The sequence below is a fragment of the Taurulus bubalis genome, assembly GCF_910589615.1.
Source record: "Taurulus bubalis genome assembly, chromosome: 17".
Classification (NCBI taxonomy): Eukaryota; Metazoa; Chordata; class Actinopteri; order Perciformes; family Cottidae; genus Taurulus; species Taurulus bubalis.
Window position 1 is genome coordinate 23,542,242 of NC_136605.1, and position 18,703 is coordinate 23,560,944.

The following is an 18,703-nucleotide window of genomic DNA, read 5'->3' on the forward strand; positions in this document are numbered from 1 at the left end:
CAATATATCATAGGGAAATCTACTAATTCTACTAATTACTTTTCAGTTTAAGATTTTACCTTTTACCTTTATTTAAAAATTAAAAACATCTTACTTTATTAACAGCAGGGTCCTAGGGGAACGGTTCTGCAGGCTTGCCACAGGAGAACACATCTCCCGACACACACACACACACACACACGCACGCACGCACGCACACGCTCACACACACGCTCACACACACACACACATACACACACATACACACATTCAACACCTCCTCCCTGACTCCGTGCAGCCAGCAGGCAGAGCTGTTACCTAGTTACAAGCGAGAGGCTGCTCCATTTCGGTGCATCAGTCGGTCCGGAACAGACGGAGAGGAACACACACACGAGGAGCTGAGGATGAAGACACACACACGAGGAGCTGAGGATGAAGAAACACACACGAGGAGCTGAGGATGAAGACACACACGAGGAGCTGAGGATGAAGACACACACACGAGGAGCTGAGGATGAAGACTGATCTGACTGGGAAGTAACCGACTGGTTTCCTCTTTATTAAATCCTAAAACATCTCCACAGACTTCGGAGCTTCGGGAGATCGCGGTTTGAGAAGTCTCGTCATAAAGGTGAGTTCAGAGAGCGTGAGGATGATGATGATGATGACGTGACAGGACTGAAAGGAGCCCGTGTGTCTGTCCTCATGGCAAGACAACATTTAAACTCTGAAACACACACACAGCCTTTTTAATGTTCATTAATCCCAGAGGCGGTTTACTAACTTTTTAATGGGGGCACAGATATTATTATTCAGTGTAGTAAATGAATGCTCAATACTTGAAATATTGTTGTTATAAATAATGTCAATAATAGAAGCTATCTTTAACTCAGCCACGGAGCAGTTATGAGCTAAAAACCCTCAAACAGAAAGACCCTCAAACAGAAAGACCCCTGAACAGAAAGACCCTCAAACAGAAAGACCCTCAAACAGAAAGACCTCCGAACAGAAAGACCCTCGAACAGAAAGACCACTGAACAGAAAGACCCCCGAACAGAAAGACCCTCAAACAGAAAGACCCTCAAACAGAAAGACCTCCGAACATAAAGACCCTCAAACAGAAAGACCCCCGAACAGAAAGACCCTCAAACAGAAAGACCCCCGAACAGAAAGACCCCCGAACAGAAAGACCCTCAAACAGAAAGACCCTCAAACAGAAAGACATCCGAACAGAAAGACCCTCGAACAGAAAGACCACTGAACAGAAAGACCCCCAAACAGAAAGACCCCCAAACAGAAAGACCCTCGAACAGAAAGACCCCCGAACAGAAAGACCCTCAAACAGAAAGACCCTCAAACAGAAAGACCTTTGAACAGAAAGACCCCCGAACAGAAGGACCCTCAAACAGAAAGACCCTCAAACAGAAAGACCTCCGAACAGAAAGACCCCCGAACAGAAAGACCCTCGAACAGAAAGACCCTCAAACAGAAAGACCCTCAAACAGAAAGACCCCCGAACAGAAAGACCCTTGAACAGAAAGACCCTCGAACAGAAAGACCCCCGAACAGAAAGACCCCCAAACAGAAAGACCCTCAAACAGAAAGACCCTCAAACAGAAAGACCCCCGAACAGAAAGACCCTCAAACAGAAAGACCCTCAAACAGAAAGACATCCGAACAGAAATACCCTCGAACAGAAAGACCACTGAACAGAAAGACCCCCGAACAGAAAGACCCTCAAACAGAAAGACCCTCAAACAGAAAGACCTTCGAACAGAAAGACCCCCGAACAGAAGGACCCTCAAACAGAAAGACCCTCAAACAGAAAGACCTCCGAACAGAAAGACCCCCGAACAGAAAGACCCTCGAACAGAAAGACCCTCAAACAGAAAGACCCTCAAACAGAAAGACCCCCAAACAGAAAGACCCCCGAACAGAAAGACCCTCGAACAGAAAGACCCTCAAACAGAAAGACACCCGAACAGAAAGACCCTCGAAAAGAAAGACCCCCGAACAGAAAGACCCCCAAACAGAAAGACCCCCAAACAGAAAGACCCTCAAACAGAAAGACCTCCAAACAGAAAGACCCTCAAACAGAAAGACCCTCAAACAGAAAGACCCCCGAACAGAAAGACCCTCAAACAGAAAGACCCTCGAACAGAAAGACCCCCGAACAGAAAGACCCCCAAACAGAAAGACCTCCAAACAGAAAGACCCTCAAACAGAAAGACCTCCAAACAGAAAGACCCTCAAACAGAAAGACCCCCAAACAAACCCTCACACTTAACGAGTCACAACCCAACAAGACCGCTTCCTCTTCTGCATCTTCTTTGCTTTGAGTCTTTTACGACTCGTTGTCATCGTTTTGTGTGTCTTTGTCATCATTTTGTGTGTCTCCAAGTCATTTTGTGTGTCCTTGTAGTCATGGTGTGTGTCTTTGTAGTCATGGTGTGTGTCTTTGTAGTCATGGTGTGTGTCCTTGTAGTCATGGTGTGTGTCTTTGTAGTCATGGTGTGTGTCTTTGTAGTCATGGTGTGTGTCCTTGTAGTCATGGTGTGTGTCTTTGTAGTCATGGTGTGTGTCCTTGTAGTCATGGTATGTGTCTTTGTAGTCATGGTGTGTGTCCTTGTAGTCATGGTGTGTGTCTTTGTAGTCATGGTGTGTGTCCTTGTAGTCATGGTGTGTGTCTTTGTAGTCATGGTGTGTGTCCTTGTAGTCATGGTGTGTGTCTTTGTAGTCATGGTGTGTGTCCTTGTAGTCATGGTGTGTGTCTTTGTAGTCATGGTGTGTGTCCTTGTAGTCATGGTGTGTGTCTTTGTAGTCATGGTGTGTGTCCTTGTAGTCATGGTGTGTGTCTTTGTAGTCATGGTGTGTGTCCTTGTAGTCATGGTGTGTGTCTTTGTAGTCATGGTGTGTGTCCTTGTAGTCATGGTGTGTGTCTTTGTAGTCATGGTGTGTGTCTTTGTAGTCATGGTGTGTGTCCTTGTAGTCATGGTGTGTGTCTTTGTAGTCATGGTGTGTGTCCTTGTAGTCATGGTGTGTGTCTTTGTAGTCATGGTGTGTGTCCTTGTAGTCATGGTGTGTGTCTTTGTAGTCATGGTGTGTGTCCTTGTAGTCATGGTGTGTGTCTTTGTAGTCATGGTGTGTGTCCTTGTAGTCATGGTGTGTGTCTTTGTAGTCATGGTGTGTGTCCTTGTAGTCATGGTGTGTGTCTTTGTAGTCATGGTGTGTGTCCTTGTAGTCATGGTGTGTGTCCTTGTAGTCATGGTTTGTGTCTTTGTAGTCATGGTGTGTGTCCTTGTAGTCATGGTGTGTGTCTTTGTAGTCATGGTGTGTGTCTTTGTGGTCTTTTTGTGTCTCTTTGTGTGTTTCTTATGTCGTTCCTTGAAAAAGCCCGTTAGCCTCAGTGTTTTTCAATGAGATGTTTTAATTGAAAGTTTCTGTTGTTTTCACAAAGGAAGCGGTCATATAGTGAGTAAGTGAGTGAGAACTTTTGTTTACCTCAATAAGTATCTTTTATGTAGATAAAACACAAGTTCTGCATCAATAAATACACATATATCAAACATAATCCAGACGCATGGCGGGCTACAGATCCGTCGAGGTGGATGATGAGGACAAAAGCAGTTATTATCCTCAGCTTTTTCTCAATACGTATTATTGTTTTAGTTTTGCTTGGTTCAAATTGATTTGTCATCGTTCACTAACAACAACACAACTAATGTGATGCGTCTTCTTCTGAGAATTGTTTAATGATTATTTTCACTTCAGCTTTGGGGAAAACATTAATTTTTCTTGGAAAATAATGTATTTATGACATTGTGTGATTCCCATCCGACATGATTAGTTCTGTTCGGATCAGAGGAAGAAAACAACGCTCCGCTCCTCCATTTGAAACCCTTTGGCTGGTAAAATGAGCATCTTCATGCCGCAGTGCATTCTTCTTCATTCAGTATTTATATGGAAGCAAAGGATTCAGTTAGTATTCAATGTGTGATCCTGGAAATGGAAATGATGATGCATTCACACAGTAATTGCAAAATTATGCCATCATTCACACACACACACACACACACACACACACACACACACACACACACACAGGTTAATTACAACCCACATCACTTTTTCCTTTTTAAGAGGTCAAAATCTGGAGATCTAAGTCATTAACAAATATTACAAAAAGAGATGAGAGAAGATGTGAGTTGATAAAAATCCCCTTGAGTCAAAGCAACGAGCTTAACAAGGATTAAGGTGCATAAAACAAACGTACCTCTTCGTTGGTCTCACTCTGTCGAAGAGTAAGACAATGAGAGGATGCAGTTGTCTTCTGTCCAGTTCAAAGGAGGAAGATTCAACGAGAACAGCGACTTTATGTCAAATGTGAAATTCGTAAAACGTGTCCTCGTATCACGTGTCCTCGTATCACGTGTCCTCGTATCACGTGTCCTCGTATAGACGTGTCCTCGTATCACGTGTCCTCGTATAGACGTGTCCTCGTATCACGTGTCCTCGTATCACGTGTCCTCGTATCGACGTGTCCTCGTATCACGTGTCCTCGTATCACGTGTCCTCGTATCACGTGTCCTCGTATCGACGTGTCCTCGTATCGACGTGTCCTCGTATCACGTGTCCTCGTATCGACGTGTCCTCGTATCACGTGTCCTCGTATCACGTGTCCTCGTATCACGTGTCCTCGTATCGACGTGTCCTCGTATCACGTGTCCTCGTATAGACGTGTCCTCGTATCACGTGTCCTCGTATCGACGTGTCCTCGTATCACGTGTCCTCGTATCACGTGTCCTCGTATCGACGTGTCCTCGTATCACGTGTCCTCGTATCACGTGTCCTCGTATCACGTGTCCTCGTATCGACGTGTCCTCATATCGACGTGTCCTCGTATCACGTGTCCTCGTATCACGTGTCCTCGTATCGACGTGTCCTCGTATCGACGTGTCCTCGTATCACGTGTCCTCGTATCGACGTGTCCTCGTATCGACGTGTCCTCGTATCGACGTGTCCTCGTATCACGTGTCCTCGTATAACGTGTCCTCGTATCACGTGTCCTCGTATCGACGTGTCCTCGTATCACGTGTCCTCGTATCGACGTGTCCTCGTATAACGTGTCCTCGTATCACGTGTCCTCGTATCACGTGTCCTCGTATCGACATGTCCTCGTATCACAGACCAATTATTTTAGGCCTCTGCTCGAAAATGGCAAAATTAGTATATCTCTGCAACCCCAAGGTCTAATACTAGGTCTAGTCAAACAGACCATAAAGCAGGGGGTGCTTTAGGGCGGGGCTACACGGTGATTGACAGGTCGAAACAGCCGTTGTCCTGTCTGAGAGTTTTCTGTGTTTTTTCATCTGAGAACTTTAACCTTTTTAAAGTGTTTTCAGTTCATGAAACTTAATTGTACAATTTTGATCGCCAAACAAACGTTGTATTCAGCGTTATCCTGAGCTCTGCCCCCTCTTGTCACTTCTGGTTGCAATTCGGCCTCTCAGTTCTTTTTTGGATGATGAAGTAAAACTAAAAGAGAAAGGTAGACTACAGACAACAGAAGGACATTTGAACAAAAGCATCGCTGCGTTCTTCCTGCTAGACTATTTTCTGAGATGGCCGTGAAGCAGATTGCAGCGCCTTCACATGAACAGCACACTGAGGCAAATAATACTGAGGCTGAATACAATCGCTGTATGCCTTTGTGATACATTAGTAGGTAAAGTGGCTACATCATTGAAACAATCAAATAAAATGCACAAAGATGATGAAAATATATTGTTTTCACACACTGATACTCTTTCAGACTAGTGGAACTATAAAATACTTATTTTACTACTTTGTCTACTTTTGTTTGTAGATTACTTCTAAATTCATCAAAAGTTTGCATTAGAAAATGCCTTATTTGCATATTTACACTCAAATCTCAGAACATTTGTAATACTCGGTAAATGTGTCTTAATCAACTTGGGAATAAATCTAGTTATTATTATTTATTTACTTTTAGCCTTATAGTGTCTTCAAAATGTATACAGCTTCATAATACATATCTTTAAATGTTTAAACATTGTATAGACTCATTTAGCCACAACTGCTTTCTATAGGGGTACTGACATATTTTATTGTAGAATAAATGTTAAAATCTCTCTTAACCACAGACCTTTTCAGGCTTTTAACCAAACACACAAAGACTTTGAGGCTAGGGAACCTGAAGCGCTAATATGCCGACTCATTTCTGGGTTTTTAGGCCTGGTTTAAACAGAATGTCATAAAACTTTAGATAATTGTCTTGATATAAGTAATCAACTGGGGCTTTATGGTGGTGGTGCTCAGTATTTACAGACTCAGCATTCAGAAACACGTCGGCTCTCGCTGATGACGCTCTGAAGGAAAGTCCACGTTTCCTGAAACAGACGGTCGAACATATTTGTGACGTGACTCTTTTGAACCGAGTAAATATTGGGAAGTCCAGCTGTGTAGTCAACGAGGAGTGAAATTAAATGAGCATCGCTGCACTCGGGTTTCATGGAGGATGTTCCACTCTGAAGAACTGGACTCCACCGGCAGCAAGCAGCTCTAGAATCAGGTTCCTCTCTGATTCTAGAGCTGCATCACGCTGCCGGTCGACATTGGACCAGAAGATGGTCCACAAGGTTTCCTGTGGTTAAGGAAGAGGACCAAGAGTATTATTGTCTTGTTGACTTCATCAGGACACAGATGATGGCTACAAACAAATGTGATTATCTTTATTCATTTGTTCAGTCAAAGTTAGTGTCTGTACTGTCCCGAATAATCCATCTTTCACTCTGCTGACTCAATTTATGATCATATGGTTTATTCATATGTCATCACAGCTCAATATTAGTCCAATGGAAGAATACACCTTTAGATACGCTAACGTAAATACCTTATAAAGTACTTATTTTTACAGCATGTGTTTGTACAACCTTCTATGATGTAAACTATAATAATAATAATGTTTTATTCTCTTCTGCTCAGGACCGACCGTTCAGCTGAACGTTCACTCTAGGCTCTCAAAAGGGAAAAATACAAAAGAGAGCTAAACAAATATGCGCTAATCAAACAGCTGCTGATATCCTTCCTCGTGACCCTCGCCTGCTCTGAGTCACCGAGTCCACAACATTATGCATGGACTAAACGTGCCTTTAAACGTTCTGCGTCTCAGACGGCGTCGATATCAAACTATGATATCAATCAATTCAAAAATGTTCCCTTCATTTTATTTGAATCCCTTTTTTGTACAAAGGCAGTTACATGTTCAGTTCCTTCTGACTGTGCAGCCGCCATAAGGGTTTCATTGTGTCTCCTATGAAGACTTTTTATAACTTTTTATAACACCGTGTTTTGTCTTTTTAAACAAAATATAACATATCAGGAAAGCAACATACACATTTGGTCAAATTAAACAACATTGTTCTGATAATAAACAAATAATAGAACAAAACAAAAGGACAAAACACAAAGGGAGAAATTTGCCATAAAATGAAACACAATCTATTTCAATACAGGTTTTATATATATATATATATATATTGTGAGAAATTATTTTCAAAAACAATTAAAAGGTCCTCATTCTCAACACCTGACTGTTGGTCGTCGGTGGTTTTGTTTGATCAGTGAAACATTTTGATCTTTGATTATTCCTGGACTTCCCGTTTGTCGTTCCTAATCTGCGTATCGGTCACTTCCAAGAAACTCCTTTGAGATAAAGAGACTTTCACCTTCAGCTTTGTTGTACCGCACAGCGGCACTTCTGCTGAAATAAAAACAGAGTTGAGTTTGATTAGTCCAAGATTGTGTGAATGAAGTGAGAGATCCAATCTGACAGAACAAAGGCATATTTATTCATAAAGCGTGTTTCATAGACAGACGCACAGCTGCAGGAGCCGGAGGGAGACGGTGAAACAACACAGAACAAAGGAGAGACATAAATATATAAATACACAGATTTGTTTTAATAAGGTTTTAAAAGCACAGTAAGGTGTTCAGTGATGTGCATTACATTAATATTATATTGCACAATTGGACATTTAAATGGAAATCCAACTGAACATTTGACTGTGTTATTCAGTATCAACATGTTTGTGACTTTCCAGATTCTTTAGTGAACGTTTCTTTATTATGTTACTAGGAATCCACCTGTAAATGACTTTTCCTTTAAATTATAACTGCTGTTGCAAGTTAGTCGTACTGTATATATAAAACATGATTTGTTCAGGAGACGGGGTCCGTTTACAGACTTTGAGGATGAGTGTAAATCATTTAAAACTGTCAGTCTTTGAATCGGTGGGTAAACAAAGTGAATAAATGTGTCAGCAGTCACAGCGTGAGCACAAGAGATGAGTCCTGGATACGGATCAGACTGACCAATCCAAAGCAGCGGACATCAGAGGATTCAGATACAGATTTATTCATAGCCGGTTGTCCTCTTTCTCCGATGTTGTTGTCGGCCTCACAGAGTTGCAGCTCTCAAGCAGTCTGATCGTCAGCATTCAGGTCGAATTGCCTCTTGGGTCACATGACCCACGCCCATCCTTCTCCCATCGTGACGTTCCAAAGAAAGAGAGGCAGACGAGAAGGACAGCAGTTCAGAACCTCAATTTACAACCCTAATGGATTCCCTCTCTCAGAGAAGTCTTAAAGGTCTCTGAAGATTAATGAGGCGGATTGAAATGTGACAAAGACAAAGCAGATCAGATGTCAGGGCGTTTCAGAGCTGAGACCAGGGAGTTGATTTATCAGGCGGAATGAGATGATTCTGCTCATCTTATTCTATGTTATGCAACTATTGATAACAATTAGTATTATGAACTATTAAAGTCCCAGAGTCAGTGAGAGCTACATTTGATATATGTGGTCCGGCGGATCGGAGCGGGATCCGATCTCAAAGCACGTAGACGTGACAGTTAACGTGTCCTGGAACGATAACATGTTTCACCAGGTACATGCCAATCAGGAACGCAACATTTAAAACACCAACACACAAAACCACCACTGAAGCAGTTTAGTTAGTGTCCGATGGCAGTAACAGCTAGTAACATGTAGCAACTGGTAGTAACAGGTAGTAATATGTAGCAACTGGTAGCAACAGGTAGTAACAGGTAGTAATATGTAGCAACTGGTAGCAACAGGTAGTAACAGGTAGTAATATGTAGCAACTGGTAGCAACAGGTAGTAACATGTAGTTTACAGGCAGTAACATGTAGTTTACAGGTAGTAACATGTAGTTTACAGGTAGTAACATGTAGTTTACAGGTAGTAACAGGTAGTAACATGTAGTTAACTGGTAGTAACAGGTAGTAATATGTAGCAACTGGTAGCAACAGGTAGTAACATGTAGTTTACAGGTAGTAACATGTAGTTTACAGGTAGTAACATGTAGTTTACAGGTAGTAACATGTAGTTTACAGGTAGTAACATGTAGTAATATGTAGCAACTGGTAGCAACAGGTAGTAACATGTAGTTTACAGGTAGTAAAATGTAGTTTACAGGTAGTAACATGTAGTTAACAGGTAGTAACATGTAGTTAACAGGTAGTAACATGTAGCAACAGGTAGTAACATGTAGTAACAGGTAGCAACATGTAGTAACAGGTAGTAACAGGTAGTTTACAGGTAGTAACATGTAGTTTACAGGTAGTAACATGTAGTTAACAGGTAGTAACAGGTAGTAACATGTAGTTTACAGGCAGTAACATGTAGCAACTGGTAGTAACAGGCAGTATCAGGTAGTAACAGGTAGCAACTGGTAGTAACAGATAGTAACATGTAGTTTACAGGCAGTAACATGTAGTTTACAGGTAGTAACATGTAGTTTACAGGTAGTAACATGTAGTTAACAGGTAGTAACATGTAGTTAACAGGTAGTAACATGTAGCAACAGGTAGTAACATGTAGTAACAGGTAGTAACATGTAGTAACAGGTAGTAACATGTAGTTTACAGGTAGTAACATGTAGTTTACAGGTAGTAACATGTAGTTAACAGGTAGTAACAGGTAGTAACATGTAGTTTACAGGCAGTAACATGTAGCAACTGGTAGTAACAGGCAGTATCAGGTAGTAACAGGTAGCAACTGGTAGTAACAGATAGTAACATGTAGTTTACAGGCAGTAACATGTAGTTTACAGGTAGTAACATGTAGTAACAGGTAGTAACATGTAGTAACAGGTAGTAACATGTAGTTTACAGGTAGTAACAGGTAGTAACATGTAGCAACAGGTAGTAACATGTAGTTTACAGGCAGTAACATGTAGTAACAGGTAGTAACAGGTAGTAACATGTAGTAACAGGTAGTAACAGGTAGTAACATGTAGTTTACGGCAGTAACATGTAGTAACAGGTAGTAACAGGTAGTAACATGTAGTAACAGGTAGTAACATGTAGTTTACAGGCAGTAACATGTAGTAACAGGTAGTAACAGGTAGTAACATGTAGTAACAGGTAGTAACAGGTAGTAACATGTAGTTTACGGCAGTAACATGTAGCAACAGGTAGTAACATGTAGTAACATGTAGTTAACAGGTAGTAACAGGTAGTAACATGTAGTTTACAGGCAGTAACATGTAGCAACTGGTAGTAACAGGCAGTATCAGGTAGTAACAGGTAGCAACTGGTAGTAACAGATAGTAACATGTAGTTTACAGGCAGTAACATGTAGTTTACAGGTAGTAACATGTAGTAACAGGTAGTAACATGTAGTAACAGGTAGTAACATGTAGTTTACAGGTAGTAACAGGTAGTAACATGTAGTAACAGGTAGTAACATGTAGTTTACAGGCAGTAACATGTAGTAACAGGTAGTAACAGGTAGTAACATGTAGTAACAGGTAGTAACAGGTAGTAACATGTAGTTTACGGCAGTAACATGTAGTAACAGGTAGTAACAGGTAGTAACATGTAGTGAACAGGTAGTAACATGTAGTTAACAGGTAGTAACAGGTAGTAACATGTAGTTTACAGGCAGTAACATGTAGTAACAGGTAGTAACAAATAGTTTACAGGCAGTAACATGTAATAACAGGTAGTAACAGGTAGTAACATGTAGTAACAGGTAGTAACAGGTAGCAACATGTAGTTTACAGGCAGTAACAGGTAGTAACAGGTAGTAACAGGTAGTAACAGGTAGTAACAGGTAGTAACATGTAGTTTACAGGCAGTAACATGTAGTAACAGGTAGTAACATGTAGTCACAGGTAGTAACATGTAGCAACAGGTAGTAACATGTAGTTTACAGGTAGTAACATGTAATTTACAGGAAGTGACATGTAGTTTACACGTAGTAACATGGGAGAGTAAACCGGGTCTTCCATGTTTCGTGGTTTTCTTATAACCGGTTTCTTGTTAACGTGTAACCATAGAATATCTCTGTTCCTTTTCACTTAGTTTAACAGCCATCTTATGGTCCAACTAAAGAAACCAGTAAATGTTCTGCTCAGAGCGGCATGAACATGCTGGGGAAACAAAAGCACCGTAGCAATATTAAAAAGATTAATCTCCACCAATAACCAAATGTAATATGAGCGCGCACGCTTCCGGAGCCGCATGTGGCAAAACGAGACAACTGGGAAGTGGAAGAATATGCCGACGCTCACAGCAGCTCATCAGCAGCTCATCAACGGAGGAGAACTTCGTATTTGAATCACTTATGAATGCAGAGGAGCTCCACAGACGACCTCTCTGTGGGTTCGCCGGTCAGCTCAGTGTTCAAGGAAGCCCATATATGGATATAATTATGATGATAGTCCTGCATGAGAACTCGACCTGAGCGGGTTTGTTATTTTCATTTCATCCTCTATCTCATTCTTCACAAAGGACCTGGAGAGAAGTGCGTTTAGATATTGCTTTTTTCTCTTTAAAACATTTTCACTGGAGTAAAAAACAACAACCCTCTCCTCGTTTTGCTGCCATGTGCTCCCCGTTTATTTGGTTGTGTTTGATTTACGACACTGATCTCTCACGGTTTTTCTCATTCGCATGGTTTCCATGGCGATCCAGATTGCCAAATTCAATGTGAAACGTTCGCTCGAGGAGATTGGGAGATATTGAAAAATTATTCAAATGGCCGTGAAATCCAAGAAACGACTCTGAAAAAGACTCTTCTCTTGGTTTTGTTGTGTTTTTTTTCTTCTGTATTTTTTGTTTTGTGTCTTGTAAATTGAACTCCAGGAAGGCGGATACATTTTTTAATACAAGTCTTTTTTTATAGAAGTATTTATTAATACAAGTCTGTTTTAATAGAAGTATGTTTTAAAAGAAGTCTTTTTTAACAGAAGTCTTTTTTAATAGAAGTATTTTTTAATAGAAGTCTTTTTTAACAGAAGTCTTTTTTAACAGAAGTCTTTTTTTAATAGAAGTATTTTTCAATAGAAGTCTTTTTTAACAGAAGTCTTTTTTAATAGAAGTATTTTTTAATAGAAGTCTTTTTTAACAGAAGTCTTTTTTAACAGAAGTCTTTTTTTAATAGAAGTATTTTTCAATAGAAGTCTTTTTTAACAGAAGTCTTTTTTAACAGAATTTTTTTTTTAATAGAAGTCTTTTTTCAATAGAAGTCTTTTTTACAGAAGTCTTTTTTAATAGAAGTCTTTTTTACAGAAGTCTTTTTTACAGAAGTCTTTTTTAATAGAAGTCTTTTTTACAGAAGTCTTTTTTAACAGAAGTCTTTTTTACAGAAGTCTTTTTTAATAGAAGTCTTTTTTAATAGAAGTCTTTTTTACAGAAGTCTTTTTTACAGAAGTCTTTTTTACAGAAGTCTTTTTTAATAGAAGTCTTTTTTTAATCACCTGTCGCCGTTGAGGTGACAAAAACTTCCAGTCGGTTTGTTTGAACTCTTATCAATGAGCTCGGATCACATCTGTGGTTTTCTCACTGTTGATTTTCTGATTTTCAAACATTTAAAAGGTTGAAAACATCCCCTCTTAAATGGTGCTTGCGATGCTTTTATTGTGGTAGGATATTGACTTCTCTGTGGTGCAGCTGTGTAGTTAATGAAGCGTGAAATGAAGTGGGACACACGTGTTGTGACACTGTGCTCTATGTGTGGTAAATATAGGAGGAATAATGTGTTGCATTGCATTTACATTTTCATCATTGTGACGGTCACAAGTACTTTAAGTACAATTTTGAAGCATTTGTACTTAACTTGAGTGTTTTAATGTTATGTTTCTTTCTACTTGGACTCCAATACATTTCAGTGGTAAATATTGTACTTTTACCGTCTCTACATCTATTTGATGACTTTAGTTAATCGTTACTTTGCAGATGAAGATTTAAAAAAATGATATTAGTCTACAATGCATAGTAACTTTAAGAAAAGGTATAAAATAAATCCCCTAAATAAAAGCCAATAGAAATGATAAAAGATTATCTCTATATTGCCGCCAGCTACAACAATAAAAATGCTATGATAATAATACTATAATACTATATATTGTAATATTGTAATAGCTAAAACACCCATTTGGCTGCATAGTGAGCACATACTTTTATACTTAATTCATGTTCTTGATTGCTTTAAAAAAAGATCTAATTAAAGCAAAAACATGTTGTATTTTCGTTTTGTAGGCAGGTAGTGTAGCGCGTTAGCATGCTAACATTTCCTAATTCACAGCTGAGCTGATAACTTTGCAGATAAAATCCATTACAATGTATCCTCTGGGGAACATGAATGTCTGCACAAAATTAAGTCAATCCATGTGTGAGATATTTAATTCTGGACTGACGGAACAACATTGACATCCTCACCCTGCTAGTAAAGCTAATATTAATCTGAATAAATGCTTGTTCTTTAGATATTTACCAACAGCCTCACCTCCCATTACTGGATGTTCCCAGTTCATGTTCACCAGAAAGCTGCTGGGTTGCTATTAAATATCAATTGTCAGCGTGGCCCACATGTGGGAACGCACTCTGTTTAATTTACCTGCCGTATCAATAGTCCGACCGCATATAGCTGCCGTGGTCAAATCAATCTACCTGCAAACATCCATCTTCACCTGGTTTTAATTGTTTCCCGTCCGCCACCTCGTCTCATATCCACCTCGTCCCCGTCCGCTCTCATTTTATCAGCATCCTTTGTTGTTCTTTTTGTCTCGCTCTGGTCTTATCTCTTCCTGTGTGCTTCATCGTAAACATGTTGATGACATCAGTTTATAATGATTGTTTTGCTCACAGAAGCCCTCGAGCTGAGTTGGTAAATCACTGAAATATAAACGTGTTTGCAAACGTTTTCTCTCCTTTTAATATCGCTACACTCGTGAGCTCTGTTGCAACATAATTGCTAATTACTCCTCAACACCGCAGCCATTCATCTGAGATGTATTGGAAAAAGGAATGCGGCAGATTTTTTTTTTTAAGATTTATAATTCATCGCCTTTTGATGACTTTTATTACGTTTGTAATGAGGGACTTTCGTCTCAAAGTATATTGGAACTTGCAAGTGATTGAAACAAGGTTTAGTGTCTTGAATGAAAACATCTTTGGGATCCATTCATGAACAGAAAAAGCAATCAGTGAACGATTTACTGCAGCGTGAAGTCAGGCTACGTTATCGACGGGAAAACGGTACAATCGATTCGTAAAATTAACGTTTTTCAAAGTCATTCTTACTCTACAGCAGTGGTTCTCAAACTTTTTGTCACGCCCCACTTTGGAGGAAGAACAATGTTCGCGCCCCACCGCCCCAACAACATGGTAACAACATGGTCCAACTTTTTGTGACTCTTCCCTCCGCTTTTTCAAATAATAGAATAAAGAAAATTACAATCCCTTTCAAGTAAACCAGATCGCTCGATCAGACAAACACTAATAACACGTCAATCACTTTGTTAGAACAATGCAAATAAAGTCCTATCTGTGCAAGAAATAACTAATATTTAGCAAAAAAATAACCTGTTTAGCACTGAATATCTTTTCAAGATAATAACAATAACGTTCAACCTGTAAAAGCAGAATGAGTGAGATGTGTGAGCATCAGGTTGTGTCAGTATTAGTGGCTGCAGTGAGCTGCTTTCCTCTACAACTCTTTTATAAACGGGGTTGTAGATTTGATACGGCTCTCAATGAATGCTCAATGTTGAGCTGAGATCTGTTTTCTGTTTTGAGAGACAACAGCAGGAAAGACCTCATGTAGATCTCGCGGAGGCTTTGAGCAAAACGCCAAGAATCGTTGAGTCGTGATGAGCAGCGTAACCTGTTAACGGAGTAACTAGACATTAACATGAAGTACAGGCATTTCTCCATGTATTTATTAATGACGTGTTATGTCCGTGTACATTAATATGTAAAGTTATCATGTTCATGGAGAGAGAGTTCGTCCTGAAACTACAAGCTGGCGGTTCATCCTGTTCTCATAGTTTCATGTTGAAGTGTCCTTAAACAAGACCCTGAAGCCCCAGTGAACCCCCACTGCTCCTTCATCACTAAGGATGGAAACATGCAGAGAATATATATTCTCTGTAATACCGCCCCACAGTTTGAGAACCTACATTAAGAAATACATCGGTACGCATCTTCTGCATACATTTATGGCCTTATGCTCTTCGCTATTTGTATAATTTCAGGATCATCATCAGTCTGTTTTTCTTTATTTAATTAACAATCATTCAAATCAAGTGGTAAACATTTACAATGTTGAGATGCTAACGTATAAACCATTCATCAACTACTTACAAGCACAAAATACCCCTGAAATGAATGAAACCATGTGGTAATTATGAATGAAAGTTTCCCCCGTTTTGGTTTGTGTCTCTGAGTTAAAACATTCGGGTTTTGATATAATTAACCAATAAGAACATCTCTGACGTGCTGTTAAAGTCAGTGTCTAGTTAAAGGTTACTAACTAAAATGTCCCTGAAAACAAAAAAATAATTACAAGGCAGAATTACATGACACAGCCCTCTTTTGTTAGATCCCAGTCGATAACGTACTCGCTGGAGGCTTTCAAGGTTTAAATGTGCAAAGATACAGTTTTTAAAAGATAATATCAATGTGCTTTTGACGTCAGCAGCACTGAAGCATTGGAACTAAGATCACTGTGTTTGTAAAGAATATCTCGCGAGTCCTTGGGAGACAAAGATGTGTTTTATTCCCTTCAGTCTCCTCAGAGCTTGAACAAAAAAATATTACAAAAAATTCAGTTTGATAACTAATTGATTTCCCCCCTCCAACAGAACAGATGGGCAGGAGCTGAGACGACAGAAGGACGAAGCAACAGAAAGAGCAGACCCACGGGTGGCGTCTCGAGATGACGGACGACACTTGGGAGAACGGCAGCTTCGCTGGCCCGCCGCTTGGCGTCCCGCTGTTCCTGCCCATGTTCAATGACAGTGATCTGAACGAGACGCTGTTCAACTGCACCAACTGCCCGGACGTCTCCCCGGGGCCCAGCGTGGCGGGGGTCCTCATACCGCTCATATACATAATCGTGTGTGTCATCGGCCTTGGCGGGAACACGCTTGTGATTCACATCGTGCTGCACTACTCGAAGATAGAGTCAGTGACCAACATCTACATCCTGAACTTGGCCATCGCCGACGAGCTCTTCATGCTCGGCCTGCCCTTCCTAGCGGTCCAGAACACGCTCCAGTCGTGGCCGTTCGGCTCCTTCATGTGCCGCCTGGTGATGACGGTGGACTCCATCAACCAGTTCACCAGCATCTTCTGCCTGACCGTGATGAGCATCGACCGCTACCTCGCCGTGGTGCACCCCATTCGGTCGTCCAAGTGGCGGCGCCCTCAGGTGGCCAAAGTGGTGAACGGCACGGTCTGGGCTCTGTCGTTCCTCGTCGTGTTGCCCGTGGTGATCTTCGCCAACATCCAGAAAGCCGGAGGCCCCTGCAACATCGCCTGGCCGCAGCCGGCGAACATCTGGCCGGCGGCCTTCATCATTTACACCTCCACGGTGGGCTTCTTCTGCCCACTCCTCATCATCTGCCTCTGCTACCTGCTCATCGTCTTCAAGATCCGCAGCTCGGGTAAAAAAGTCCACGCCACCTCCACCAAGCGCCGGAAGTCGGAGAGGAAGGTGACGCGCATGGTCGTGATCGTAGTCGCCGTGTTCGTCTTCTGCTGGCTGCCCTTCTACGCCCTGAACATCATCAACCTGCTGGTGTTGCTGCCCTCGGAGTACCAGGGTCTCTACTACTTCGTGGTCGTGCTCTGCTACGCCAACAGCTGCGCCAACCCCATCGTCTACTGCTTCCTGTCGGACAACTTCAAGAGGGGTTTCCGGAAGGCCCTCTGCCGCTCCACCAGGAAGGTGGAGAGCCACGAGCCCATGGCGCGCCAGCAGAAGGAGAGCAGGTCGGCCCTCATGCCCAGGGAGAGCCTGGGGCGGGCGGTCGGGGGGGACGAAGAGGACGACGACGACGAGGAAGACGCCTCGGAAATGACCGAGATCTACCGGATCGCCCAGAATGGCAACGGCAGCTTCCAGCCGGAGAGCTCGCAGTCGGAGAAAGGAGCGACGCCGGGAGCGACGGAGCAGTCGTCCCCGGACAGGAAGGACAAGTCTGGGGATCCGAAGGGGAAAGATGCCGCCAACGGCTCCACGCTGACTGTGCCGCTGCTTCTCAATGGAACCAAAAACGGGAGCATTAAAACTCTGCCAGAGGAACCGCTGGACCAGAGCGCCTCGCTGGAGATAAGTTACTTATAGAGGAGCGGATGTTACTGGAAGGGACGGCCCACGCTGAACTGCTTGTAAAACAACAACAACACATCTGTAATATAGACGTGAGGAACGGACTCTTGGATCAGTGGACTCAAAGTTTGTGGACTCAGAGTTGTTTTACCAACATATAAATATTCCTGTTTATGTTGTGTACATATGCATGAATATGAATGTACAAAGTTGTGCCTTTGTTTACTTTCATCACATGTATCTTCACACATTCACTGCAACCATCTATAGCTGAACAGTGATGGCATCACTTTGTTTTGAGAGGACTGCCATGACTGCAACCCCAGCTCCTATAAATTATGTTTATAAAATGTTTAAAGGCTGCCAGGATTATGTTTGCAGGTTTTAGGGAGGTGTCTGGGATAAATGTTGGGCTGAGAGCGTAGGACAAGATTAGGTTAATTCAGATGTGTCAGTATTTATAGTTAGACATGTATGAAGAGCAGCAGTGAACAGTGACACACACACATATACATATATATATATATATATATATATATATATATATATATATATATATTTATATATGTGCTTTTATATATCTATATTAACGTGTATATATATATATATATATATATATATATATATATATATATATATATATATATATATATATATATATATATATATATGTGACGTCCATCAGACCTGCAGGAAGGCCCGAGGCAGCTGTCAGAGTGAGACATTAACGACTGACACACAGAAGCTGCTGGACTAAAATATGCCAATACAATTATTTATTTTTAAACTACTAAACTACTAGTTTAATTTGTTTTAATGTGTTATGATTTTGGGTAGTAGAATAAATTGGTGAACGCTTCAAATTCTCTTAAATTCTTGGTGTCGCCTCCATCAGAGTTGACGAAATGTTTCCGGTTATAGACAACAAACATCATTTCTAGGAGGGTTGCATGCCTTCATGTTCTCATTGAACATATTTAATCACTGTTGATGAGCTTCATGGTCTGTATATATCTCACATCCAGTTGAATATTCTCTCAATTTACTGCAGTTGTTG

At 41.1% G+C, this 18,703-nt stretch overlaps 1 protein-coding gene across 1 annotated transcript; it reads left to right on the forward strand.

Annotated features, from left to right (window-relative positions):
* Positions 1-15,706: 15,706 nt before the first annotated feature.
* On the forward strand, positions 15,707-17,661 carry sstr3 (somatostatin receptor 3; the record flags this gene model as incomplete). The annotated part of the gene is made up of 2 exons (XM_079232943.1): positions 15,707-15,711; positions 16,206-17,661. 2 exons carry the CDS (start codon positions 15,707-15,709, stop codon positions 17,659-17,661), a joined length of 1,461 nt encoding a protein of 486 aa, XP_079089069.1.
* Between the last annotated feature and the right edge of the window lie 1,042 nt (positions 17,662-18,703).